Raw genomic sequence first — 27,254 nt, 5'->3', positions numbered from 1 at the left:
TCCACGGGTAAACGCTGCGGAGTGGGTAAACCGGTTGGGAATTGCAACTCAGACGCGGTAAGACTAGAATGACTGTCTCTAATGTCCGCCCGTGTGGCTTTCTCCTTTGTACCTTTCTTCATTAGATAAAAATAGAAGGGAGGATAGACCATACTCACCGATCGGGAGTGGGTCCATGATTTTAGAAAGACATAGCAGTAACGGTATGAAAGCAAAAGCCGCCAGTTAGGTAATTATTGTCCTTTCTGTGGTGTAAAGCAATAATTTTACACAGTAAAATTACAGGCAGTCCCTCATACGTATATGTTTACCTTGATTTACAGCACGTAAAACACAGTATTGCTGGCAGTGGCTTCCCAAAAATCTTTGCCCTGAAGAAATTGCCTGAATCATACCAAGGCAATGAAACATGTCGGCTGCGAGCTGAGTTTGAATCGATAGGTAGTATTCGCCTCACTCCTTTTTATGTATATATGTTTACTGTTGGCAACAAGAGAATACAAATAAAAGGTTCCTGTATCTTGTGTGCACAGTAGTTGTTGTGTTATATGTTGAACGTTGTTAGTCCTTGTCACATATAAGTTTTTGCGTACACTGCACCATTCACTGTCCTCTTTTCCTTTGGGTGTCGGACACGTTTACGTTAAGCTAGGTGACACCGATGATGAGAACAGGGCCATCCTGGTGAGTACCAACCAGGGGTCCCATTGGTGGTGCGCCAGTGAGGTGTCATCTAGCTATTCACACATTTTTTCAAATGTTGTCCTTCTAGTGGATGTTTGTACTGTGTTGTCTAGTTATATGTTTATCAGAGATTGGCTACTTTTAATTAATTTTCTGGCATTAGTCTGGAACATGATAAACAATCTCTAGAATTAGAGGTGTGTTTGGAATGATCTCTTTGGCAATCCATATATGTTCACAGATCTTGAAGATTAATTGCCTTGAGGACTAGGTTTTTTGTGATTTGTGGTTATTTCAGCCTTCCCAAATTTCCAAACACAAAGGACACATATTTAAACCATGTCTTCAAACAGTCAAGGGCTCCTGTATGATTTGCTGTTTATAGTCCATTCTCCTTGTTTTATCCTACTCCCAATTCCATTATGTTGTTGGCCCGCTTTCCTGTGCAGTAGTTCATTACACTAGTTCCATAACCAGTGTTCTGCATAATTTACAATGCACCTTGTGAACATCAGATGTTCCTAGTGACAATGGATGTCAGATTTCTATATTCTTGAATAAATCATCAAGACGGTTTCCACAGAATGAGAAAGTACTTGAATACATGTTCAGCTAATCTCCTATCTCCCAGCAATATTTGCTCACTCTGATGCCTCCTTATTTCTGGAAGTTATGAGAAGGGGTGGAAAATAAAAATGGACCTTCAGAAATTTGATGTTACTTTTTTATTGTTGCCCTTTAATGTTGGCATGTTTCCTATCTGGAAAAGATTAGAATATTGTCTTTAGCAACTTCATAACTTATTGACCCCTTACGATTTGAATGTAGATGTGTTGTTGGAGTATTACAATCAAAGCATTTGTTTTTATAGATTATGAAATATTTATTTAATCCAAAATTTCAAATGAATGTAAAACCCCAAAAATGTTTGACCAAGAATACATTGAGTTTTGCTTCAGACTATATTAATGAAGCAATTAAAATTGATAAAAGATTTTAACCAAAAGGCGATGATAAAGACATATAGAAAAACCTGTCAATAAAGTAAAGAATGTCTGTTAAGATGCACTAATCTTGCGATCTGGATCCAACAGTAGTAAGGGGAGCTTCTGGACTCGGCCAACCCAGGGCCAAACTTACACATCAAGATACAGGTAGGAAGCAGGGCTTGGGCTACGTAAATGGGAGAAAAGAGAGACATGGAAACACTGGATATCTTCATACTGCCTGATGGCACAACTGGGTTTAGTTATCTTGCTGGAAAGTTCAAATCTAAAGGCATGCAAAGACTTTTAGTATGTTTGTAGTACTGAAAGTGATAACTGACTTTGGGCCAGATGTATGACCATTCACTTTATAGAGTCGCAAATTGTGTCAAACTGTGACTCCCAATTTGCCACTCGCAAAAGTGAATGTACAACAGTGTCTCAGACAAAGTTTGCAATTCCCAATAGGGTTGCAAATTGCATGTTTCATAAATATTCATGAGGCAAATGCAATTTGCAACCCCATTGGGATTGGCTAGCACTCCCAGGGATGGTGACCTGCTGGGGTCAGCAGACCACAATGTATGTGACTGCTTTTTAAATAAGTATAAAACAACAATATCTCAATTGGATTCACTTGAGCAACACAATATATTTACATGTACACGATATTACAAAAGGATCTGGACATAAAAGAAAGAGAGACTCAGAATTTTAGTTTTTTTGAAAGTGCATATAGCATCATATATTAAAGGCCAATTTTAACAAAACAGTCAAATATACAGTTAGGAGAACAGCACTTTAGGCATATAATGCGGTGGCAACCCAAGGGGGCTTTGTGCACTAAGTGATAGTGAGACAAACAGGTGACGGTGCGAGTGACATATGGGTGAAAACAGCGAAGGATGCAAAATGACAAAAATTAAAGACAATATATGCAAAATTGTTGGTTCCTCCTTGGTGAATGAATAATTGTTATTGGTTTGGGAACCGAAGAAGGTAATGCGCCTTAAGTTTCGCTGTAATGCGGGTAGACGGCTTTTCGATCCTATTGATTTAGGATCTTTATCAGGACCAGGTTGCCGATTAATGAGAGTGAAGATGGTGAAGGCGCACAAACGGAGCCCTGTTGTGGCCTGAATGAGAGCAAAGGTCAGAACAATGTGCCGAAGTCGGTCCGGTGGGTTGATCCGGTGCTAGAGTACACTTGTAAAGTCATTGGAATCAAGTAATGGCATGAGAAAACGGAGCCCCGTTCCGGCTGGAAGGAGAGCAGAAGTCGGAACAGTCTGCTGAAGTGGGTCTGGTGAATATCCACCATCAAATCGGGGTCGGTCCTCGACCCGTGTCCCTTGAAGGTCCTCAGACCTTCATGGAGGCAGTCTTACCCACTATAACCAACATCTGCAACTCCATGTTTAACACTGGCATCTACCCCGAGTCACTAAAGAAAACCCTAATAAAACCTTTGCTCAAAAAACCCACCCTTGATAAAGAAGAACTCAAAAGTTACCGCCCCATCGCCAGTCTCCCACTATTAGCTAAAACAGTGGAAAAAATTATGAATGTCCAACTCTCCTCCTTCATCGAGGATAACAAATGCCTAGATGAATCACAGTTTGGCTTCCGTCGCTTCCACGGAACCGAGACGGCCTTGGTCAAAGCGGCGGACGACATCAGATCTATCCGGGATGCGGGAGGCACCGCCGTCCTGATATTACAAGACCTGTCGGCAGCCTTTGACACGGTCGACCATTCTACCTTGGTCGACCGTGTCGAGAGCATAGGCATCCAAGGTAACGCCAAAAATCTGCTTGCCTCTTTCCTCGACAACAGGACCCAGGTCGTCACTGTGGGACCTTTTGAATCCTCCCCCCTGTCACTACCGTGTGGAGTTCCCCAAGGCTCATCCCTCAGTCCGACACTATTCAACATTTATGTGTCGGACCTTGCCAATGTCATCAGGGCACACGGGATGAGCCTCACTTCATACGCTGATGACACTCAACTGGTCCTTGCCGTCAAAAATGACGGGCTCCAGAAAGCCAACATGTTCAACCAGGGTATGTCGGCTATCGGGAACTGGATGTCACATAATTGTCTGGAGCTAAACTCCGACAAATCAGAGGTTGTAATTTTCGGCAATCTCTCTCCGGAGTGGTCCCCCCTTTGGTGGCCTTCATCCATGGGCCAGCCCCCAGTCCCAGTCGACAAAGTGAGGAATCTGGGAGTCATGTTTGACAACCGTCTGAACTTCCTTCCTCACGCCAATCAGATATCCTCTTCAGCCTTTCATAAACTCAGGCTCATCAAAAAAATTCTGCCCTACTTACCTGAGAACATGGCGAAAACGCTGGTAAGCTCCCTGGTGCTCTCCACCCTAGACTACTGTAACGCTCTGTTTCTAGGGGCCCAGGAGAGAGTGTTAACAAAAATGCAGTCTATACAGAACGCGGCTGCCAGGCTCCTAGGGCGAATCCCTAAATTCCATCCAGTCTCACCCACCATAAAACAACTCCATTGGCTTCCAGTGAGGAAGAGGATTAAGTTTAAAGCCTTATGCCTGGTATATAAGGCTTTACACAACGCTGTCCCAGCGTTCTTCACTCAGAACCTCACCCCCTACTGTCCATCCAGAGCATTGCGCTCTTCCAGCTCCCTGGACCTGGTGATCCCCCGAACTAAATCTGTCAACTGGGGTGACAGAAGATTCCTTGTGGCTGCTCCAAAACTATGGAACACACTACCTCATTCGATTAAGGCCAGCACGTCCTTATGGTCTTTTCGAAAAAACATCAAAACTTGGCTTTTTAATCAATGATCTCCTAGTCCCCTGTTGGCCAAACATTGCAGTTACTTAGCGCCGAGATGCCCACGGGCCTTCGTTTCGCGCTTTACAAATGTCATAATAAATAAATAAATAAATAAATAAAGTGGTACGCTCAGGGAGTTCTTTGTAGGCAGGAGAACGAAGCCCCGTCTTGACCGGGTCGGCGATTAAGTGTTTGAAAATGAAGTAAGTCCAGCGCCTTCCGCAGATCAAGATCTACTAACCAGATCCCAGTCCGCCTTCTGACTGCCGAATTTAGACGGTACTCAGACATCCTCTCCACGTTGTCCCCACCGGGAGAAGACAGCAGATCCCTTGACCCTGCCATTTTCAAATACTTAATCGCCGACCCAGTCGAGACGGGGCTACATTCTTGTGCCTTCAAACGACTCCCCGAGCGTACCACCAGACCCACTTCGGCAGACTGGTCTGACTTCTGCTCTCCTTTTGGCCTGAACGGGGCTCCATTTTCTTGCGCCACTACCCGATTCCAACGACACTCCGAGTGTACTCTATCACCGGATCAACCCACTGGACCGGCTTCGGCACATTGTTCCGACCACTGCTCTCCTTCAACATGATTTCGCTGTCTTCTTTAATAAAAGCCATGTCATTGAATACTGACAGTTCAATTCTCCGGGATATCTTACTATGAAAATAACTAATGTGAAATAGAGTTTAAAATCCTGATGTATAACTCTTTGCAAAAGCTAGTCAAATACAAAACACAAGCTCATAATCCTGTTGCTAGACTCCTTGCTAAAACTAACAAAGTTTACAATGTGAGTTTAATATGCTGACAAAGGACTCCTAGAAAGATAAACAAGTGGACATGGATACCCTTATTCAAGTGTGACGCCGCAATAGTTCACTAGTTGGAAGATTTTTTATGTCCAAGTCCATGTCCCAAATTAACTGTTTACTGTGACTTCTAAACTGCAATTCCTAACTGAACCAAGTATCTATCACAATTTCCTAGACAAGACACCATGGTGCAACAGGATCTTAAACACTAAGCATTCACAATGTTCAACATCATCTGCAAGTCTTATGAGAGTCCTTAGAATCAATGGGGCAATTACTCCTTTTCTGTCTTACACAAGTACTTAGCGCAAGGCATCCCTTTGAGATGTGAGGCTTCTGTCGAGCTGTTGAGGCGCTACACACAAACAGTCAATCTCTTTACCCTTTTCTTGTTATGAAGACAAGCATGTTCAGGAGATTCAAAGAAATGCAATGGGCAGGACTGACATCAAGAGGTAAGCATGCCCGGTGCTGGATCACTACACTGGCCAAGGCAAGACTTGTTACATGAAGTAAGGAAAGTGATCGGTAAGGAAACGTCTGATGACAGCACAATTTGACTTCCCAAAAACATAAAAGCGTTAGCGGTATCCAATACAAAACAAAACATTTTTTCAATAAGGATAAGTCAGTGCCTTTCTCCAAAGTCATCGTAAAACCATTTAAACGGGTAACCTTGCTGAAAAGCATTTGGCCCCAGATTCACAATTGCTAGCATGCATGTGTAAAACTACTCAAGTTAAGATTTAATCTATCACCTCATTTTGCATCTTCACATTTTTCCACTTCATTATTTCCAAGTCTTGAAATATAGACTGAAGGATCTGTATGTCTCAATGTAACTGCTTTGTCAACACCTATGCAGTTAAAAATCTTTAGTTGATTCCTTTCCTATTTCTTACTTGTCATGAGCTATATTAGAGCCACAACAGCTTAATATTTACATAGGTAAAGGACATCCCCAAACAGTATCAAACTCAGATCTAACTGAATGGCTGGTGTCGGGCCTTATCCAACTGCTACTGGGGCATAAAATGTAAGTGGCATAATTTTACTAACTTTAGGCCTCCCGCTAATGCCTGGCAAAATAAATAATTTCCCAGCCCTAAACCTGCAATTTTAATATGTATAAGTCACCTCAAAAAGCCCGTAAACTAAATCGCAGACTGAAGAAAGAGCCTGACATCTTCGATTTTGGTAGAGAGATGCACTGTGGGATTGGTTAGTGCCAGTTTCCAAGGAAGTGATGTAAGAGCGGGTAGGGTTCCTCTATGAATGTTACTTCTATGGATAACGTAGTCTTCCCCACCCTCAAGCTAGTGCCAGGTATAAAAGTGGGACGCCATGCTACCTTTCTCAGAACACTGCTGAACTTGTGGAAAACAAAAGAACGACTGCACTGCCTGAACCCAGGATAAAAGAGTAGTCTCCAAGGGCTAGTTGGTTAGCCTCCAGGAACACAAAAGCTGCAAGATGTCTGCAAAAAAAGAGTGCCCAGACAACCAGTCCCAATTATATTCACCCTACACTACTCGCAGTTTCCTGGACATTGAGTCCTAACTCATCGAGCGGTGCACAAGACGTCCTGGACCCTAGGGTGGTTTTAGAGTGTACTCTCTAACACTCAACTCCAAAAGTTGATACTTTCTCTTCTGAACTGCAGCCACCTTTGTCGCATCATCAGTTGGATTCACTATGCTGTTCTATCCTGCTAAAATCAGCTTGACGCCCAGTCCCATCGTGGATAATTTCACTTGGACCAACGCCAAGCAGCACCCCATCATTGTTGAGTCCTTTAACAGATTCAGGTGGCAGCCCGCCCCGCCAACAAGAAAACTTCCATAGATAAAAGACTCAGAACATTAACATTTCACTGATATGAAACTGTTAGCGGTATATCCAACCAGTGCTTCATAGTGTTCTGGTTCAACTTTTGATTTTGATCTAGTCTAGCGCAACCAGATAGTTGCGGTTGAAGGCTGAGTTTTGTACTTTTTGGCTCTATGATACCTTTAATACTCCCAAAAATCATATCTCCGGTTGCCCTGATCCACTTTTTGACAGTTTGGTGTCTATTTGTTTATAAAAATGGATACTATTATATCATATTTTTTTTATAAATTAAAGTGGGATTTTTCTTGTGGTGTTTTCAACTTGGTAACTGTTTGGCACTGATATATTCTTTAATCCTGACTCACAGCTACCAAGGATTGAGCTAAGGTTTAACTTGAAGTAACTGGACCTGATACTTAATAGTGCAATTTTTACTTTGTGAGGTACCACAACTATCCCCAACTAATAATCTACTGTTATCATTTTCTCAGAACACAATCCTGATATAAAGCTCACACCAGAAGTTCAATCAAATAAAACTGATTTGAACAGTACAAACGGTCCCCCATAGGGGTACCAGGGTGCTTTGTCTCTGTCGAATAGTAGAACCAGGGGAGCTTGGCCCTAAGGGACAAGTGAGGAGGCTGGGCCTGGAATTAGAAATCAAACAAGTATGCCTCTCACTATTCAATCAAAGCCAAAAATCAGGGCGTGTGAAGACGCTATTTGTCGTATTCAACACGGTATTTTTATTTTTACCAATTACTTTTGTAGTTTGTCAAATATTTGTCGCACACAACGTATGATCAGCAGAAAAGACCTGTACAACACAGCAATTTTTACACAAAGTTTGAATCAATCATTGCGACACATTGTCAAACTTTAAACGTAGACCTGAATACGGTCAACAGATAGAAACATTAAACACATGTGACAAGATACATAGTGCAACACATATTTATATCAGTGCTAAATTCGATTAAAGCAAAAGCATAGCAAAGAAAGTAAAGGTTAGAAAAAATTAGAAAAAAGGAACACGAAATTGAATTCGAAACTCTATATTGTCATCAGCAATGGCTTAAATTTGAATTGTCCTTTTCTAATTCGCCAACGCGTTTCGAATCCAGAAATTAACTGTCAGGATTCTCATCAGGGCATAGTTTATCTATCTGCGAATTTAAAAAAAGGAGGAAAAGGATTTCAGTATCATGGTGTGGCATGAGGACAACTCTCCTTATGCTGTGACAATCAGCATTGACCTACCGCTTATTAGAGGAAGCTAATATCAGCCTGGGATTGCAAGTGCAGACTCAGGAATGGGTCCAAGGTTGGAGCGCCTACAATTAAATGGGCGTACATTTTAGCACGAGTTCTTAATTTAATTTTTAACACTTTAAAAGAAAAACACACAAATCTCCACTAAGCATACCGTTATTGGGTTTGAAGTCAATCAAAACGGCTGCTAGATGCGGAATGAGGGCTCCGCGGCGTGTTCGCTGTCTGTGAGTAGGCAGTGGCGCTGTGTACAAAAAGTGGGGATTGATATTGGTACTAAAGAGTTACAGACTGGGTCTTAAAACAATTGTTTGCCGGCTGTCGGGGAGTAGTACTTTTTGCGTTTATCGCTGTTTGGTCCAAGCTGGGATCCTATTTTCTGGGGGACGCAGTCACCTTTTTAACGTTTACTTGGCGTGCTCCAACTCCGCTGGGGAAGAACGAAGTTGTTGTTAGTATGCCGCCAGAGTCAGTCCTAGCGAGCGCGCTGGAACGCGGCGCTTTGCCTGCAGGAGCAGTGCTTACCTCGAAGTGGTTCAGTCAGCGGCTCACAGCATTCTGTTTGGTTTCCCAAGATGGATGCTGCTGCAGTTACTATGGTAATGTATTATTGGGGTGCCGCTTTGCATTGTGGGATTTGTGGTTTGTGTGAGTGTCAATTCTTAGAAGGGGAAGACTCCATGCTGCATTTAAAACGTACTGAGACGCGACCAAGTCGGTCATCTGGAAAGACAAGACACCATTGAATTAGAGTCTAGCGACTTCAGATAAAGTATTAAGGCCCCTCTGCACGCTATTAAATTTCAATATCAGATAAGCTTCTGTTTTTAAAAGCATCCTATCGATATCCACATTACTTTGTGCCGGGCGTAATGTATACAACACTGTCCATTTGAGGTGATTGACATCATGGCTTGCATTTATGAAGTGCTCCACCATGGGGGCAGTCATGATTTTATTCTTAATCCTGGATCGATGTTGGCAAATGCGTGTATTCACTTGTTGTGTGGTTTTGCCAATATAAATCAGATCGCAGGGACACTGGACCAGGTAGACGACATTCTTGGTCTTACAATTAGAAAAGTCCGAATGCTTCCATCTGGTAGTTCCATGTTGGAACTCGTCACCCTCGATAGTGTTTGGGCATACAACACAGGTACCGCACTTGTGGTGTCCTGTGATTGGTTTTAGGTTCCATTGACTGAGAAGGTCACTTTTCTTTTTTGGTAAAGTGACGTCCGCCCTCATGAGTTGTTGGCCTACATTTTGATTCCTCCTGTAGGCGAACATGGGGTTGGATAGTGGGCAGTCTAAGTTCGCCAATAGGTGCCAATTGCTCAGCACCGTCTTTCTCAGTTTGTGGGTGTCTGGGCCAAACGTGGTAACGCAGACCAACCTTTCAAGCGTGGGTTTGGGCCGTACTTGCAGTAGGGTTTCACGGGGGGTGAAACGCGCTCTTGTTAGGGAGTGCTTGAGTAATTTTTTAGGATACCCCCTCTCCTGCATTTCTTGGCAAAACGTATCTGCATGAGACGTAAAGTCCCTCAGGTTTGAACAGTTCCTCCTTATGCGCAACAATTGCCCATATGGAAGGTTTGATTTCAAGTTCCTGGGATGGGCACTCTTGTGGTGCAGAATAGTATTCCTATCTGTGTCTTTTTTATGGAGAGAAGATTTCAATATTCCATTGATGTTGATAATTTCAACGTCAAGAAAAGTCATCCTTTCGGTGCTTTGGTTCATCGAGAATTTAATGTCAGCATGCCGATTGTTGAGCCAGTCATGGAATGCTACAAGATCAGTCTGGCTCCCCTGCCACAGGAGCCAGACGTCATCTATGTAGCGGAGCCATTGTAGGATATGTTGTTTGAAAGGGTTATTGCTGTCAATGAACATCTGTTCATACTGCGCCATGTACAACACGGCCATCTCTGGGGCATAAGGGCACCCCATGGCGGTGCCCTTGACCTGCATAAAGAACTCGCCATTAAATGAAAAGTAGTTCTTCTTTAAAGCAATCTCGGCCAGTTTTAGAATAAACATTGTAGGTACTTGGTGGGGCCTGTCTCTCTGGTTCAGGTAGATTTCCATCACCTCTAGTGCTTCTTCTTGCGGGATCTGTGTATACAGGGAGGTGACGTCCATTGTAACTAGCAGTTGGGTCTCGGAGTTGAATGCTGTGTCTTCAACCTTAAGGAGAAAGTCAGTCGTATCTCGTAAATACGATTTAACCGTTTTTAGGAAGGGTTTCAAGAAGAAATCCACGTACTGGGACAAGGGCTCAAGACAAGAGTCGCACCCGGACACGATTGGGCGTCCTGGGGGATCTTGTAGGCTCTTGTGGATTTTTGGCAGGAGATAAAGCACCGGAGTTCTTGGGTGTTTCTTTAGTAAGTAATCATACTCTTTTTTGCCCAGAAACCCACCATCTAGGCCATTTTGTAAAGTGTCTGCAATAAGTCTCTGAATCTCCTTGGTCGGATCTTCTTGGAGACGTCTGTACCAGGTTTCATTGTTCACCTGTTTATTGCCTTCTGCTAGATATTTTTCACGGGCCGACACCACCACCGCCCCGCCTTTGTCGGCCTGTTTTATAATGATTGAGTTGTCTTCTTTTAAGGTTTTGATTGCTGCGCGCTGTTTATGGCCTATGTTTTGTGGTACAAAATGTCTGGCTTTTTCCATTTTCTCTATCGATGATAGGAGGACTTGTTCAAATGCGAGAACCTCCTTGGGGATATTCTGATAAGGGACAAATGTGGACTTGTTGCGTAGTCCAGTTACTTCTGTAGTGGGTGAGGAGGGATGACTCCAAAAGAAGACCCTTAGACGGTTTTTACGACAGAACTCAATGGCTTCCAGCTTGAGTTTTGTGTAATCAGTTTTCCTGCCAGGCACAAATTTGAGGCCCAACGCTAAGACTGAGTGTTCGTCCGGGGTCAAGGGTCTGTTGGATAAATTGACCACAGCATTGGAACCTTCTACGACTTGTATGAGCGGTTCCTGGTTCGCATCTCCCACGGTTGTTTGAACCGGGCTTTTGGCTGTTGGCCCTGGTCTAAAAAAGACACCTGTTTCTTGTTTGGGTTGCGATTATCAGACCCAGATGAATCGGAAGAGGAGGTTTCCGAAAATGTTGTGAATCTATTTCTTGAGCGTCCTTGAAAGGTAGAAAGGGCTCTCCGGGATTCTTGTTGGGTGTAGTAATCCTCTTTTAGAAAGGGGTATACTTGTTCGATTTTGAAGGCCTTCACGTCTCTTTCATATTTAAAAGTTTTGTCATTAATAGTGTTGTCTCTGAAAGTTCTGATGTCTTTTTCAATCTTCTCCAATAGTGTCTTGGCGTCCGTCACGGCCGGACTGGTCTTAATCGTCTCAGTAAGTTCCTCAATCTCTTTTTGTTCTTCTAAGCACAACCTCTGTTCTGTCTCTATAGTGTGGACCATGAGGTCCCTGCTGCACTTCGTAATGATAAAGCCGAAGCCTTTTTTATATTCTGCAGCTTCCACGAATATGACAGGGACATTTTGAACCTGTAACCCCTTGGGAATTGTACCCCCTTTCAAGTGCCTAAGGAGAAAATGTCCATGCAGTTCCGTGCGTACATGCTTTTTTTGTAATCGTATTAAACGATCCGATTCATTCTGTTGTTTAGCGGTAGAACTGAGTGTCACATTTGAGAAAGGAGAGTTGTCGATCAAATTCTGAATGTGATTCTCGCTAAAAGATAGCGTGTCTTTGTCTGCCATATTAATATGGAAACAAGGGTTCCCAAAGGAAATATCTCATATGTAGAGAGCAGGCGACAAGGATGTCCTTGAACTCTCGCGGATATTTGTCCGCACTAAATAGTAGAACCAGGGGAGCTTGGCCCTAAGGGACAAGTGAGGAGGCTGGGCCTGGAATTAGAAATCAAACAAGTATGCCTCTCACTATTCAATGGCTTTGATTGAATAGTGAGAGGCATACTTGTTTGATTATGAGATATTTCCTTTGGGAACCCTTGTTTCCATATTAATATGGCAGACAAAGGCAGACAAAGACACGCTATCTTTTAGCGAGAATCACAACATTTTTGGAAACCTCCTCTTCCGATTCACAACATTTTTGGAAACCTCCTCTTCCGATTCATCTGGGTCTGATAATCGCAACCCAAACAAGAAACAGGTGTCTTTTTTAGACCAGGGCCAACAGCCAAAAGCCCGGTTCAAACAACCGTGGGAGATGCGAACCAGGAACCGCTCATACAAGTCGTAGAAGGTTCCAATGCTGTGGTCAATTTATCCAACAGACCCTTGACCCCGGACGAACACTCAGTCTTAGCGTTGGGCCTCAAATTTGTGCCTGGCAGGAAAACTGATTACACAAAACTCAAGCTGGAAGCCATTGAGTTCTGTCGTAAAATCCGTCTAAGGGTCTTCTTTTGGAGTCATCCCTCCTCACCCACTACAGAAGTAACTGGACTACGCAACAAGTCCACATTTGTCCCTTATCAGAATATCCCCAAGGAGGTTCTCGCATTTGAACAAGTCCTCCTATCATCGATAGAGAAAATGGAAAAAGCCAGACATTTTGTACCACAAAACATAGGCCATAAACAGCGCGCAGCAATCAAAACCTTAAAAGAAGACAACTCAATCATTATAAAACAGGCCGACAAAGGCGGGGCGGTGGTGGTGTGGGCCCGTGAAAAATATCTAGCAGAAGGCAATAAACAGGTGAACAATGAAACCTGGTACAGACGTCTCCAAGAAGATCCGACCAAGGAGATTCAGAGACTTATTGCAGACACTTTACAAAATGGCATAGATGGTGGGTTTCTGGGCAAAAGAGAGTATGATTACTTACTAAAGAAACACCCAAGAACTCCGGTGCTTTATCTCCTGCCAAAAATCCACAAGAGCCTACAAGATCCCCCAGGACGCCCAATCGTGTCCGGGTGCGACTCTTGTCTTGAGCCCTTGTCCCAGTACGTGGATTTCTTCTTGAAACCCTTCCTAAAAACGGTTAAATCGTATTTACGAGATACGACTGACTTTCTCCTTAAGGTTGAAGACACAGCATTCAACTCCGAGACCCAACTGCTAGTTACAATGGACGTCACCTCCCTGTATACACAGATCCCGCAAGAAGAAGCACTAGAGGTGATGGAAATCTACCTGAACCAGAGAGACAGGCCCCACCAAGTACCTACAATGTTTATTCTAAAACTGGCCGAGATTGCTTTAAAGAAGAACTACTTTTCATTTAATGGCGAGTTCTTTATGCAGGTCAAGGGCACCGCCATGGGGTGCCCTTATGCCCCAGAGATGGCCGTGTTGTACATGGCGCAGTATGAACAGATGTTCATTGACAGCAATAACCCTTTCAAACAACATATCCTACAATGGCTCCGCTACATAGATGACGTCTGGCTCCTGTGGCAGGGGAGCCAGACTGATCTTGTAGCATTCCATGACTGGCTCAACAATCGGCATGCTGACATTAAATTCTCGATGAACCAAAGCACCGAAAGGATGACTTTTCTTGACGTTGAAATTATCAACATCAATGGAATATTGAAATCTTCTCTCCATAAAAAAGACACAGATAGGAATACTATTCTGCACCACAAGAGTGCCCATCCAAGGAACTTGAAATCAAACCTTCCATATGGGCAATTGTTGCGCATAAGGAGGAACTGTTCGAACCTGAGGGACTTTACGTCTCATGCAGAGACGTTTTGCCAAGAAATGCAGGAGAGGGGGTATCCTAAAAAATTACTCAAGCACTCCCTAACAAGAGCGCGTTTCACCCCCCGTGAAACCTTACTGCAAGTACGGCCCAAACCCGCGCTTGAAAGGTTGGTCTGCGTTACCACGTTTGGCCCAGACACCCACAAACTGAGAAAGACGGTGCTGAGCAATTGGCACCTATTGGCGAACTTAGACTGCCCACTATCCAACCCCATGTTCGCCTACAGGAGGAATCAAAATGTAGGCCAACAACTCATGAGGGCGGACGTCACTTTACCAAAAAAAAAAAGTGACCTTCTCAGTCAATGGAACCTAAAACCAATCACAGGACACCACAAGTGCGGTACCTGTGTTGTATGCCCAAACACTATCGAGGGTGACGAGTTCCAACATGGAACTACCAGATGGAAGCATTCGGACTTTTCTAATTGTAAGACCAAGAATGTCGTCTACCTGGTCCAGTGTCCCTGCGATCTGATTTATATTGGCAAAACCACACAACAAGTGAATACACGCATTTGCCAACATTGATCCAGGATTAAGAATAAAATCATGACTGCCCCCATGGTGGAGCACTTCATAAATGCAAGCCATGATGTCAATCACCTCAAATGGACAGTGTTGTATACATTACGCCCGGCACAAAGTAATGTGGATATCGATAGGATGCTTTTAAAAACAGAAGCTTATCTGATATTGAAATTTAATAGCGTGCAGAGGGGCCTCAATACTTTATCTGAAGTCGCTAGACTCTAATTCAATGGTGTCTTGTCTTTCCAGATGACCGACTTGGTCGCGTCTCAGTACGTTTTAAATGCAGCATGGAGTCTTCCCCTTCTAAGAATTGACACTCACACAAACCACAAATCCCACAATGCAAAGCGGCACCCCAATGATACATTACCATAGTAACTGCAGCAGCATCCATCTTGGGAAACCAAACAGAATGCTGTGAGCCGCTGACTGAACCACTTCGAGGTAAGCACTGCTCCTGCAGGCAAAGCGCCGCGTTCCAGCGCGCTCACTAGGACTGACTCTGGCGGCATACTAACAACAACTTCGTTCTTCCCCAGCGGAGTTGGAGCACGCCAAGTAAACGTTAAAAGGGTGACTGTGTCCCCCAGAAAATAGGATCCCAGCTTGGACCAAACAGCGATAAACGCAAAAGGTACTACTCCCCGACAGCCGGCAAACAATTGTTTTAAGACCCAGTCTGTAACTCTTTAGTACCAATATCAATCCCCACTTTTTGTACACAGCGCCACTGCCTACTCACAGACAGCGAACACGCCGCGGAGCCCTCATTCCGCATCTAGCAGCCGTTTTGATTGACTTCAAACCCAATAACGGTATGCTTAGTGGAGATTTGTGTGTTTTTCTTTTAAAGTGTTAAAAATTAAATTAAGAACTCGTGCTAAAATGTACGCCCATTTAATTGTAGGCGCTCCAACCTTGGACCCATTCCTGAGTCTGCACTTGCAATCCCAGGCTGATATTAGCTTCCTCTAATAAGCGGTAGGTCAATGCTGATTGTCACAGCATAAGGAGAGTTGTCCTCATGCCACACCATGATACTGAAATCCTTTTCCTCCTTTTTTTAAATTCGCAGATAGATAAACTATGCCCTGATGAGAATCCTGACAGTTAATTTCTGGATTTGAAACGCGTCGGCGAATTAGAAAAGGACAATTCAAATTTAAGCCATTGCTGATGACAATATAGAGTTTCGAATTCATTTTCGTGTTCCTTTTTTCTAATTTTTTCTAACCTTTACTTTCTTTGCTATGCTTTTGCTTTAATCGAATTTAGCACTGATATAAATATGTGTTGCACTATGTATCTTGTCACATGTGTTTAATGTTTCTATCTGTTGACCGTATTCAGGTCTACGTTTAAAGTTTGACAATGTGTCGCAATGATTGAATCAAACTTTGTGTAAAAATTGCTGTGTTGTACAGGTCTTTTCTGCTGATCATACGTTGTGTGCGACAAATATTTGACAAACTACAAAAGTAATTGGTAAAAATAAAAATACCGTGTTGAATACGACAAATAGCGTCTTCACACGCCCTGATTTTTGGCTTTGATTGAATAGTGAGAGGCATACTTGTTTGATTTCTTGTCTCTGTCGAAGGCAAGGTCTTGAGTCTCTTTCTGAAGTCTGCCAGTAAAGAGGCTGTATGGAGCTGGAGAAGATGGTCGTTCCAGGTCTTGGCACCAATGTAGCAGCCACCGCTGTAACGGATGTGGGGAGTGTGCAAGGTCAGGTGGTGAAAAGCACAGGTGTCCAGCTGGTCATAGGAATTGCAGTTGATGGTTCAGGGAGGCATGGCCTAGGTCGTGGAGGGTTTTATAGTCATGCATGAGGATCTTAAACTTGCATCTTTCCCAGATGGGAGCCAGTGGAACTCTCTCTGGTGGGGGGTGGTGTGGGTTAGTTTGGGTTGGTCTATGATGAATCTGTCTGCAGTGTTCTGTATGGTCTGGAGTCTTCTGATAAGCAAGGTGGCACTGCCAGGAGAGAGGGTGTTGCCATAGTCGAGGTCACTGGTGATGAGGGGCCTAGGTGACGGTCTTTCTGGTGTTTGTTGAAATCCATCTGAAGATTCTCTGGAGTATGTGAAGTGTGTGTAAGTGGGAGGATGTGACTCTGCTAACTTATCTGTTCCTGGTCAGTTGGCTGTCGAAGATGATGCAGAGATTGCGGCATGATCGGTCGGTGTGGGTGAAGGTGAGGATCCATGTTTTGCCGGCCACCAGCTGTGGCCCAATATGAAGGTGTTCTTCCCGAAGATCAGCACTTCAGTTTAGTCGGAGTTAAGTTTGAGGCAGTTGTCTCTTATCCATTTGGCTACCATGATCAAGGTGTTCCAGATTTGTCTTTGGTGTTATGGGTCCTCAGAGAGCAAGAGGATCAGTTGAGTGTCATCTGCGTAGGAGATTATGTTGAGTCTGTTGGTCCAACGTTTTGGAACTCCCTCCCGATTGCTCTGCGCACCTCACTCTCCTACCCCCAGTTCCGGAAAAACCTTAAAACTTTTTTGTTCACCCAAGCCTACCCCTAAATCTTTCTGCTGCTGCCATCCACTGATCACCACTAGCGCCATGAAACCGATGGGTATGCAAGCGCTGTACAAATGTTTTTAAATTCAAATTCAAATTCAAATAAAACAACATCTACTTGGGGGGTCATGTAGATGTTGAACAGAGTGGAGCTGAGGGATGATCCTTGTCATACGCCACATAAGATGTCTTTGGGTGCATAGGTGAAGTGAGGCAGTTGGATGCTCAGTGTGGGTCCTGTGAGGAAGAAGGTAATCCACTTGAGGGCGTCTTGCTGTATGCCAATGTTGTGGGGTCTTTTGATGAGGGTGTTGTGGGAGACTGTGTCGAATGCCATGGAGATGTCGAGGAGGATTAGGGCCAAGGTTACTCCATGGTCTAGGAGTGTTCTTATGTAATCAGTGGCGGCAATCAGCACAGTGCATGGGACTGCATTTCCCATAAATCAAATCTGGGTGACCCTCAACACATGGACCGGATTTTTATCCATGCATGGGTATTTTGGGCTGTGAGTGGGATGGGTATGTTTTGGGGATATAGGCATGCATATTACCTTCTCTGGTGTCTCTATTTTCGGATCTGTCAAGATAAGCCTCGCCCGTCACTGACTCAGGCAAGAGTGTGCCCTCCACCAACTCCTCCAGGGGCGTCGGATCTGGTGCAGTTGAGGTCCCGCCTCCAGTCGCCTTTGCCTCTGCCAATCTGGTGGCCACCCTCTCCTTTGGGTATACAACCGTTACAACGCAACTTTTACAACGACCTACCATTACAACGCAACTTTTACAACGCAAACTATTACAACGCATTGCGCTGGGGGGCGCTCTAGGATAGGGAATAGGTTAATTTACTATTCAATAACCTTCCCTACTATCCACGGGGACTGGAGTTGGAATAGTAAATTAAACTATTCACTATCCAGCGCCTAAAAGCATTATGCGTTGTAATGGTATGCGTTGTAAAAACCGCGTTGTAAAGGTAGGCGTTGTAAAAGTATGCGTTGTAACGTCATACATCCTCTCCTTTGATCTCTGTCTCATGTCATACTACCTCTTCCTTAAGTCCTCAATGGTACGGTGGGTTACGCCTATGGCATTGACCTTTTCTTGGATGTCACTCCAAATTTTTCTCTTCCTGGCCTAAGGAACATGGAGTGAGGCTTTCCCAAACAGGAGGTCATGTTGCCTCACAACCTCCTCAGTCAATACCTCAAGCTCCCTCTCTGAGAACCTTTGCTTTCTCTTCCTGCTGGGTTCCTCAGCCTGGTTGTCCCCACCTTGGGATTCCATTTCAGCTTGTATGAGTTGCAGAGACAAAACCACACTCCCTCTACACTGTCTCTCAGGCAGCAACTGTAGTTGTTGCCTGCACCTGTAGGAACAGGTGCAGGCAATCAGGTGCAGCATGGGCAGTCACACTTCCTGGTTGTGATGTCATCATTCTGCGCCTGAATTGCTTTTTCCCATTTTTGTGATTCCTTATTAGCAAATTCGCAAATAAGCACTTGTTATTTGAGTAATTGCACTTTGCTTCTGCGATTTTTTGATAATCGCTATTTTATTGCGATTTTTTATCTACATCGTGTTTTACAATTCCGAAAGTGCGATTGGCTGAAAATCGAATTTTCAGAATCTCAAAAATGGATTTACCTACATATGCCCCCTAGTCCTATTTCTGAGTACCAGTCATTTGGTTAAGGCGGTGCAGTTGTTCTTTTGTTTTCCACAAGTTCAGCATTAAACCTGGCATATGGCTGGAGGGTGGGGGAGACTAAGTTATCCATAGAAGTACAATTCCTAAAGGCTCTTACATCAATTTCTTGGAAACTGGCACTAACCAATCCCACAGTGCATCTCTCTACCAAAATCCAAAATGTCAGAATCTTTCTTCAGTCTGTGATTTAGTTTACAGGCTTTTAGAGGTAACTTATACATATTAACATTGAAGGTTTAGGGCTGGCAAATCATTTATTTTGCCACCATGTCAAATTGGCAGATTTAAATCTGTTTGCTAGGCTGTAGAGGGCGGCCTAAAGTTAGTACAATTGCATCACTTACATTTTATGCCCCAGTAGAAGTCGGATAAGGCCTGACACCAGACATTCAGTTAGATCTGAGTTTGATACTGTTTGGGGAGGTCCTTTACATATGTAAATATTAAGCAGTTCTGGCACTACTATAGCTCATGACAAGAGAAAATAGGGAAAGGATTCAACTAAACATGTTTTAATTGCACAGGTGTTAACAAAGCAGCTACATAGAGACATACAGACACTTAAGTCTATATTTAGGTGTAACTCAAAACATGGAAATGCACATTTAGCTGATAGATTAAATCTACACTTGAGCAGTTTTACACATGCATGCTAGCATTTGTGAATCTGGGGCAAAATGCATTTCAGCAATGTTACCCGTTTCAATGGTTCTTCAATGACATTGGAGAAAGGCACTGACATATCATTATTGAATAAATGTTTTTCTTCGCATTGGATAACTCTCACTCTTTTATTTATTGTGAAATCAAATTGTGCTGTCATCAGATGTTTACATAACTATCATTTTCCTTACTTTATGTAACAAATCTTGCCTTAGCCAGTGTAGTGATCCAGCACCGAGCATGCTTACCTCTTGATGTCAGTCCTGCACATTGCATTTCTTTGAATCTAATGAACATGCTTGTCTTTAGAACAAGAAAAGGGTCGAGAGATTGACAGATTGTGTGTAGCGCCTCAACAGCTCGACAGAAGCCTCACATCTCAAAGGGATGGTTTGTGCTAAGTACCCGAGTAAGACAGAGAAGGACTAATTGCCCCTGGATTCTAAGGACTCTTATGAGACTTGCAGATGATGTCGACCATTGTGAATACTTAGAGTTTAAGATCCTGTTGGGCCATGGTGTCTTGGCTAGGCAATTATGATACATACTTGGTCCAGTTAGGAATTGCTGTTTAGAAGTCACAGTAAACAGTTAATTTGGGTCATGGATTTAGACATAAAACATCTTGCAACTAGAAAACCATTGTGGTGTCACGCTTGAATAAGGCATTCATGTCCACTTGTCTAGGAGTCCTTTGTCAGCATATTAAACGCATATTTTGTACTTTGATTGTTTTAGCAAGGAGTCTATCACCAGGATTATGAACTTGTGTTTTGTAGTTGACTAGTTATTGCAAACAGTTATCCATCAGGATTGCAAATTCTATTTCAGACTAGTTATTTCCATATTAAGATATCCTGGAGAATTGACCTATCATGATTCAAACATTGGCTTGTATTAAAGAAGCCAGTCGAATCATGGTGTTAAGGTAACGATTGTATTAGGCATATGATTGTTGAAGTGTGTAAGTGGACCACATAATATTGACGGATGCTTTTTTAATTACATTTCTTTTACATTCATTTTAGAAGAACCTTGGATGGCTATTACATAATGCTGTACGTAGATCTTTAAGCAAACATTACACAAAACCTCAGTTTTGTATGCAGCTATTATATCAGCTTTTTAATACTGCAGCTCAGGAGAAATTTTTATTTTTATTCCAGAATAAAAAGGGAGCCATACAGAGTGTTGTGAGGTATATGTCATATAATACCCATAGGGGCAGATGTACAGCCGGTATTTGCGGTCGCAAATGAGAATTTGGCCCATATGCGACCGCAAAATAGGTCAGCCCAATGTACACACCATATTTTTGCCAGTTGCTAACCTATTAGCGACTCACAAAATATGGTTTGCAACTCACTATTAAGAAGGGGGGTGCCAAGGGAGTCCCTTCCTAATAGCGAGTCTCCCACCTATGTATGATCGTTTTGCAACCTCATTTGCGGTCACAAAACTCTCACAGTTTAACACCTACTTCAAGTAGGTTGCAAACCACTCACAAATGGGAAGGGGTCCCCAGGGGACCACTTCCCCTTCGTGAGTGTGTCCCGGGGACCACTGCCTGCCCTTAAAAAATGAAACGGAAAAGTTAATTTCTCTTTTTTAAATGCATCCCGTTTTACTTGAAGGAAAACGGGATGCATTAAAAAAACTGCTTTATTTAAAAAGCAAAAGACACACAATTGATGGACGGAATGCAGAACAAATCAAAACATTCACCCCCAGTAAAGAGATCTGCATTAAATCCATCATTCTATTGCTCACCATGCCACCCCAGTTTAGACCTGGCCACATGCAAGTCAGTCTTGACCCTTTGCCTCATGGGAACAGTCCAGCACAAACTGCCAAGCCAGGTCCTCCCTGGACCGGCAACAGGCATCCTAGGACCGGTTTCAAGGTTTCACCCCTCTTCAGCCAGGATAGCTTGATTCCAGTGGCACAGTGAGCACAGGACCCAAGTCTGGGCATACCTGGCGCACTTAGTCCGAGAAAGCAAAAGACACACTATTGATGGACGGAATGCAGAACAAATCAAAACATTCACCCCCAGTCAAGAGATCTGGGTTAAATCCATCAGTCTTTTGCTACCATGCCACCCCAGTTTAGACCTGGCCACATGCAAATCAGTCTTGACCCTGTGCCTTATGCGAACTGTTCAGCCCAAACTGCCAAGTCAGGTCCTCCCTGGACCGGAAACAAGCATGCTAGGACTGGTTTTGGGGTTTCACCCCACTTATTGCCAGGATAGCTTGATTCCAGTGGCACAGTGAGCCCAGGACCCACGTCTGGGCATACCTGGCGCACTTATGTAGAGAAAGCAAAAGGCACACAATTGATGGACGCACTTGTCACACCGAGTGGGACGGGCATGCTCAGATGTGAGTCCCATGCACTCAATGCCACTGGAATCAAGCTATCCTGGCTGAAGAGGGGTGAAACCCCGGAACCGGTCCTAGGATGCTTGTTTCCAGTCCAGGGAGGACCTGGCCTGGCAGTTTCGGCTGGACTGTTCCCATTTGGCGCAGGGTCAAGACTGATTTGCATATGGCTGGGGCCAAACTGGAAAGGCATGGTGAGCATAAAAACGATGGCTTTAGGCCCAGATCTCTATACTGGGGTGAATGTATGACATTGTTCTGCATTCTGTCCATCAATAGTTCTTTTTGCATTTGACACCCCTAGTGGGACGGGTATGCTCAGACGTGAGTCCTGTGCTCTCCATGCCACTAGAATCAAGCTATACTGGCTGAAGAGGGGGAAACCCCGAAACCGGTCCTAGGATGCTTGTTTTCAGTCCAGGGAGGACCTGGCCTGGCAGTTCGGGCTGGACTGTTCCCATTGGGTGTAGGGTCAAGACTGATTTGCATATTGTTGGTTCCAAACTGGAATGGCATGGTGAGCAAGAAAACGATGGATTCAGGCCAGATCTCTGTACTGGGATGAATGTATGACATTGCTCTGCATTCTGTCCATCAATAGTTTTTTGCATTTATTTAAAAAGCAGTCACAGACATGGTGGTCTGCTGACCCCCAGCATGCCACCAACACTGGGAGTGCTAGCCATTCCCAATGGGGTCACAAATTACACTTGCCTCATGAGTATTTATGAGGCATGCAATTTGTGACCCCATTGGGAGTTGCAAACATTGTCTGAGACACTGTTGTACATTCACCTCAAAAGTGAATGGTTATACATCTGGCCAAAGTCAGTTATCACTTTCAGTACAGCAGACATACTAAAAGTCTTCGCTTGCCTTTAGATTTTAACTTTCCTGCAGTATAGCTACGCCCAGTTGTGTCATTAGGCAGTATGAGGATATATAGTATCTCCATTTCTCTCTTTTCTCCCATTTACATATCCTAAGCCCTGCTTCCTACCTGAATCTTGATGTGTAAGTTTGGCCCTGTGTTGGCCAAGTCCAGAAGCTCGCCTCCTTATCATAGCCTTTTGGTTGAAATCTTTTATGTATTTTAATTGCTTCATTAATATGGTCTGAAGCAAGACTCAATGTCTTCTTGCTCACAACATTTTGGGGGTTTATCATTCATTTGAAATTTTGGATTAAATAAATATCTCATAATCTATAAAAACAAATGCTATGGTTGTAATACTCTAATAACACATCTACATTCAAATCGTTAGTGGTCAATACGTAAAGAAGTTTCTAAAGACAATATTCTAATCCTTTGCAGATAAGAAACATGCCAACAATAAAGTGAAACCATAAATAAATTAACATAACATTTTTGAAGGTTCGTTTTAATTTTCCACTCCTTCTAATAACAACCAGAAAAAAGGAGGCATCAGAGAGAGCAAAAAGTGAGCATATCGCTGTGAGATAGGAGATTGGCTGAATATGTATTCGAGTAATTTCTCAATCTGTAGACGCGTCTAGATGATTTTTTCAAGCATATAGAGATCTGACATCCACTGTCACTAGGAACATCTGATGTTCACAAGGTGCATTGTAAATTATGCAAAACACTAGTTATGGAACTAGGGTAATAAACTACTGCAAATGCCAACAAAATAATGGAATTGGGAGCAGGATAAAACAAGGAGAATGGAATATAAACAGCAAATCATACAGGAGCCCTTGGCTGTTTATAAGACATGGTTTAAATATGAGTCCTTTGGTGTTTGGAAAATTGGGAAAGCTGAAAAAACAATCTCTAGTTTGTATCATCTGGCTGTTACGACTCACCATTCTGAGCTGGTCAATATTATGAAAGAAGTTCCTCAAAGCTGTGTTTTTTACCTTCCTACTTTCTGCACAACTAGTCTTTCACGTCTCTTCCTTTGCTTTATACGTCCCCTCCTATGCCCGCTTCAGGACTCACCCATTCTAGAATTTCCATATCTCAAAGATCCTTATTTCTAGACGTGTTATTTCTATTCACAAGTCTCTCTTATCAATCTCTGTAGGACTTCTAATCTTCTCCTTAAACTCTCTTCAATGGTTTTATTGCTTCCCTCCATCTTCCCATGAGCATACACACATTTGTTGTATTGCCTTTTAAATTTACTTACTCATGCACAAATAGGATCAGCCCTTCTTTAACTGAGTCATAATGTGCAGGCATATTCTTAAATCTACCTTGTCCACCTGTACTCAGTCTGCCTTTTTTTTACACATCTTACCCCAAAGTACTGGAATTATTTTCCTTTTTCTCCCAGCTCTCTCACTACTTTGTATTCATTTATTTCTCTTCAAAGGCAATACAAAGTTAATTAGTTATCCTGTGTTTTATTCTTCTTGTATTGCTTTGTGTTGTTCAGCAGATTGTCAAACCTGCAAAATACATTTTTAAATGGACATTAAATCAGAGAAAGGATATATTAAAGAAAATAAAAATAAAGATACTCTTATAACCTGGCTTCTTTTGTTGTTCTCTAGCAGTAGCTTTTTTTTGCATTTAGTAGAAAACATCAGCCAGCTCCCTAGCAGTGTCTTCCTTCCCTAGTTTGTGGCATTGTCCTTCACATTAAGATTTGTGTTTCCTTTCCCTTATCATTTTCTTGATTCCCTGTTTGATGTCTTTGGATCTTAGCCCATAAACTATTGGATTCATGGCAGGTGAAACAACAAAGTGGAAGACATTAAACAAGATGGGAACATCAGGGGGGATTTTATTACTCATTGTGTTGGTGAATATTAAGACCAAAAACAAAGTATAAAAAAAGGAGATCAAAATGAAGTGGGGTGTGCATGTGCTGAAAGCTTTAGCAGCAGCACCTTCTGCCTGAAGCTTCATAACCACCATGAAGATCATACAGTAAGACATGGAAATAAAAATGAAGTCAATGCCTAAGAGAATGAAGCCAGTGGCAAGCTGGTACAGTTTACTGATTGTACTGTCATCACATGCCAGGGATGTCACAGAGACAACCCCACATACGCAGTTTTCAATAATATTTCTAGAGCAGTATGGAAGTCGGGCAGCTAACACTGGGTTGCCTGAGCCCAGCAGTAGGTTCCTAAGCAAGATGAATGCAAAGGCTTGTGAAACAAACCTATTGCTAATGACAGAGGAATAATGAAGGGGGTTGCAGATTGCTGTGTAGCGGTCAAAGGCCATGACAAGGAATGTTGCAGACTGTGATGGAATTAAACTGTTCACAATGTACATCTGTAGGAAGCAGGCATGCAAGTCTATTACTTGCAAGTTGAACCAGAGTATTCCTAGGATTTTGGGGATGGTGGATAAGCACACAACCAGATCTAGGATAGCAAGTAAGGCAATGAAAAAGTACAATGGTTCATGGAGATTTCGCTCTCTTTGTATGACGGCCAAGATTAAGATATTGGCAACAATGGCTAACAGCAAAAGAAGAGCCAGAGGGATGGAAAGCCAATGTTGCCAGCTCTGGATATTTGGAAAGCATATCAACACAAAGTGTGAAATTTGAAAAGACGAAGTAGCGTTGGTGGAGAGCATAGCCAAAATGCAACACATCAGCATCTGTACAGAAGAGAAGAAAAGCAAAGAAAGTATTAGGTGGTTACCTGAAGCGGTTATAATTGCTTCTACTTAGGTTACTACATGTTATTTTTAGTTATTGTTTTTTGATTGTGTGTGTATGTTCATTTAAGAAGGGAAGATGTGTTGTATCTTCTTTAGTACATTAACCTCATACTAGGAGTAGAATGTGGGGTTTGAAATGTGACAGTTGGTGTTCGGGACACCGTGGGATCGAAGAGTACTTGCTGGTACTGTTGAGGCAGCTCAGACTAGTTGAAATAAAGTTAAATGAAAACTACTTCACATGTGTATTTAGTACGTTACTACACTATAGCAGCTTTTAATTTTATTAACCTTTCCGCCAAACTCCAAAAACTGTCCTTTGACCTATTAAAATGTGGGAATTTCGAAGGTTCTTTAGTTAAAACTAAATTTATGAGGTATGACGTATAATATGGGAATTGAGTCGCAAAGTCTACTGTGGATGTAACTTATTCACACACATAGCTTGTAGGACACAAGTAAGAGATTATTATAGGGTGACTTTCAATTGTAAATTATTATTAATGTGTTATATTATTCTAAAATATGTATTATGTTTCTCTAGACATCAGAAGAGATCCATGGGTGACCTTTGAATGAGAAGATGTGTGTTGTACTGATAACCTCCCAATCTTTTTTATGACTAGTAAATACTGCATAATTTACTCAGAAGGAGATACAGTGGAATTGTTTGTCACTTGTAACTTCAGTTTTGCAGATTCAAAATGTCAAGCTCAAGTCCTGGATAGGTCATGCCCCAGACACAGGGCCATATTTGGATCTGGGCGGACGATTACTCTGTCACAAAGGTGATGGATATCACTTCAACTGAGATATCAATCCCATAAGATATCATGAGATTTATATTTCGGCAGGTGGGATATCAGTCACAGTTGTGACAGAGTAATCCGCCCACCGAGATCTAAATGAGAGCTAGAGTCTCTACATTTGTTGAGTATGAATACGGTCTATTCAACAAGGAGGATCCCAGCTTCCAGGCTGCAATGTTCACAAAGTATTTATTATAGCCTAATATCCCGGTGTAGAAGGCTATACCGGCTATTAAAGGCCCTTCGGCTCGGGCCTTTAACAAGGGAAAGGGACTTTAATAGCCGGTATAGCCCAGCTACGAAGGGCTATAAGGCTATTAGAACATCCTCCCACTAGAGGACAGAAGAACAAAACCTTATGGGAGCGTGAGGGAATTGGAATCCCCTGAGGCTCCCTGAAGCCTTTGTTCACAGCCAGAGAAGTGAACAAAAAAACATTGGAATGTTGGAGCTCCAGGCTTATACCAGCCATTATAAGCCCGGAGCACTCCATTGTTTTCAATGGAGCTCCCACCATTCCAATGTTCTAATAATGCAATAACACCCATATCCCACAACAATACTTGAAACTTTCCTCAACATTCTCTACAAAAAGTCTCATGAGCTCTGGTCATAGTTTCTCACTTAAAGCCCAAAAAATCAAAGCCCATAGAGGAGGAAGCATGAATGATCGTTCAATACTAGACTTTGAGAAATTTAAAAAAATATTATAATATGCCATTGTCCTCCTTGACTTTGACTGTAGCCTAGTACTTTTTGAGTCTGAGACACAAGTGAAAAAGTGCAATTTAGTTGGTGTCTGTTCTCGCTTAAAGTTTTTGCATTACGA

General features: G+C 42.8%; 1 protein-coding gene across 1 annotated transcript; it reads right to left on the bottom strand.

Moving 5' to 3' along the window:
* Positions 1-24,575: 24,575 nt before the first annotated feature.
* On the bottom strand, positions 24,576-25,529 carry LOC147693390 (olfactory receptor 56A4-like). Its single transcript, XM_086935953.1, has one exon. It carries the CDS (start codon positions 25,527-25,529, stop codon positions 24,576-24,578), a length of 954 nt encoding a protein of 317 aa, XP_086792079.1.
* Between the last annotated feature and the right edge of the window lie 1,725 nt (positions 25,530-27,254).

The sequence above is a fragment of the Lissotriton vulgaris genome, chromosome 8 (genome assembly GCF_964263255.1).
Source record: "Lissotriton vulgaris chromosome 8, aLisVul1.2, whole genome shotgun sequence".
NCBI classification, from domain to species: Eukaryota; Metazoa; Chordata; class Amphibia; order Caudata; family Salamandridae; genus Lissotriton; species Lissotriton vulgaris.
The sequence above is the reverse complement of the archived record's forward strand: the minus strand, read 5'-3'. Positions and strand labels throughout refer to the sequence as shown.

Bases quoted from the DNA above. Each gene is read 5' to 3' on its own strand.
- LOC147693390 (XM_086935953.1), bottom strand. From the start codon at position 25,529: ATGCTCTCCACCAACGCTACTTCGTCTTTTCAAATTTCACACTTTGTG.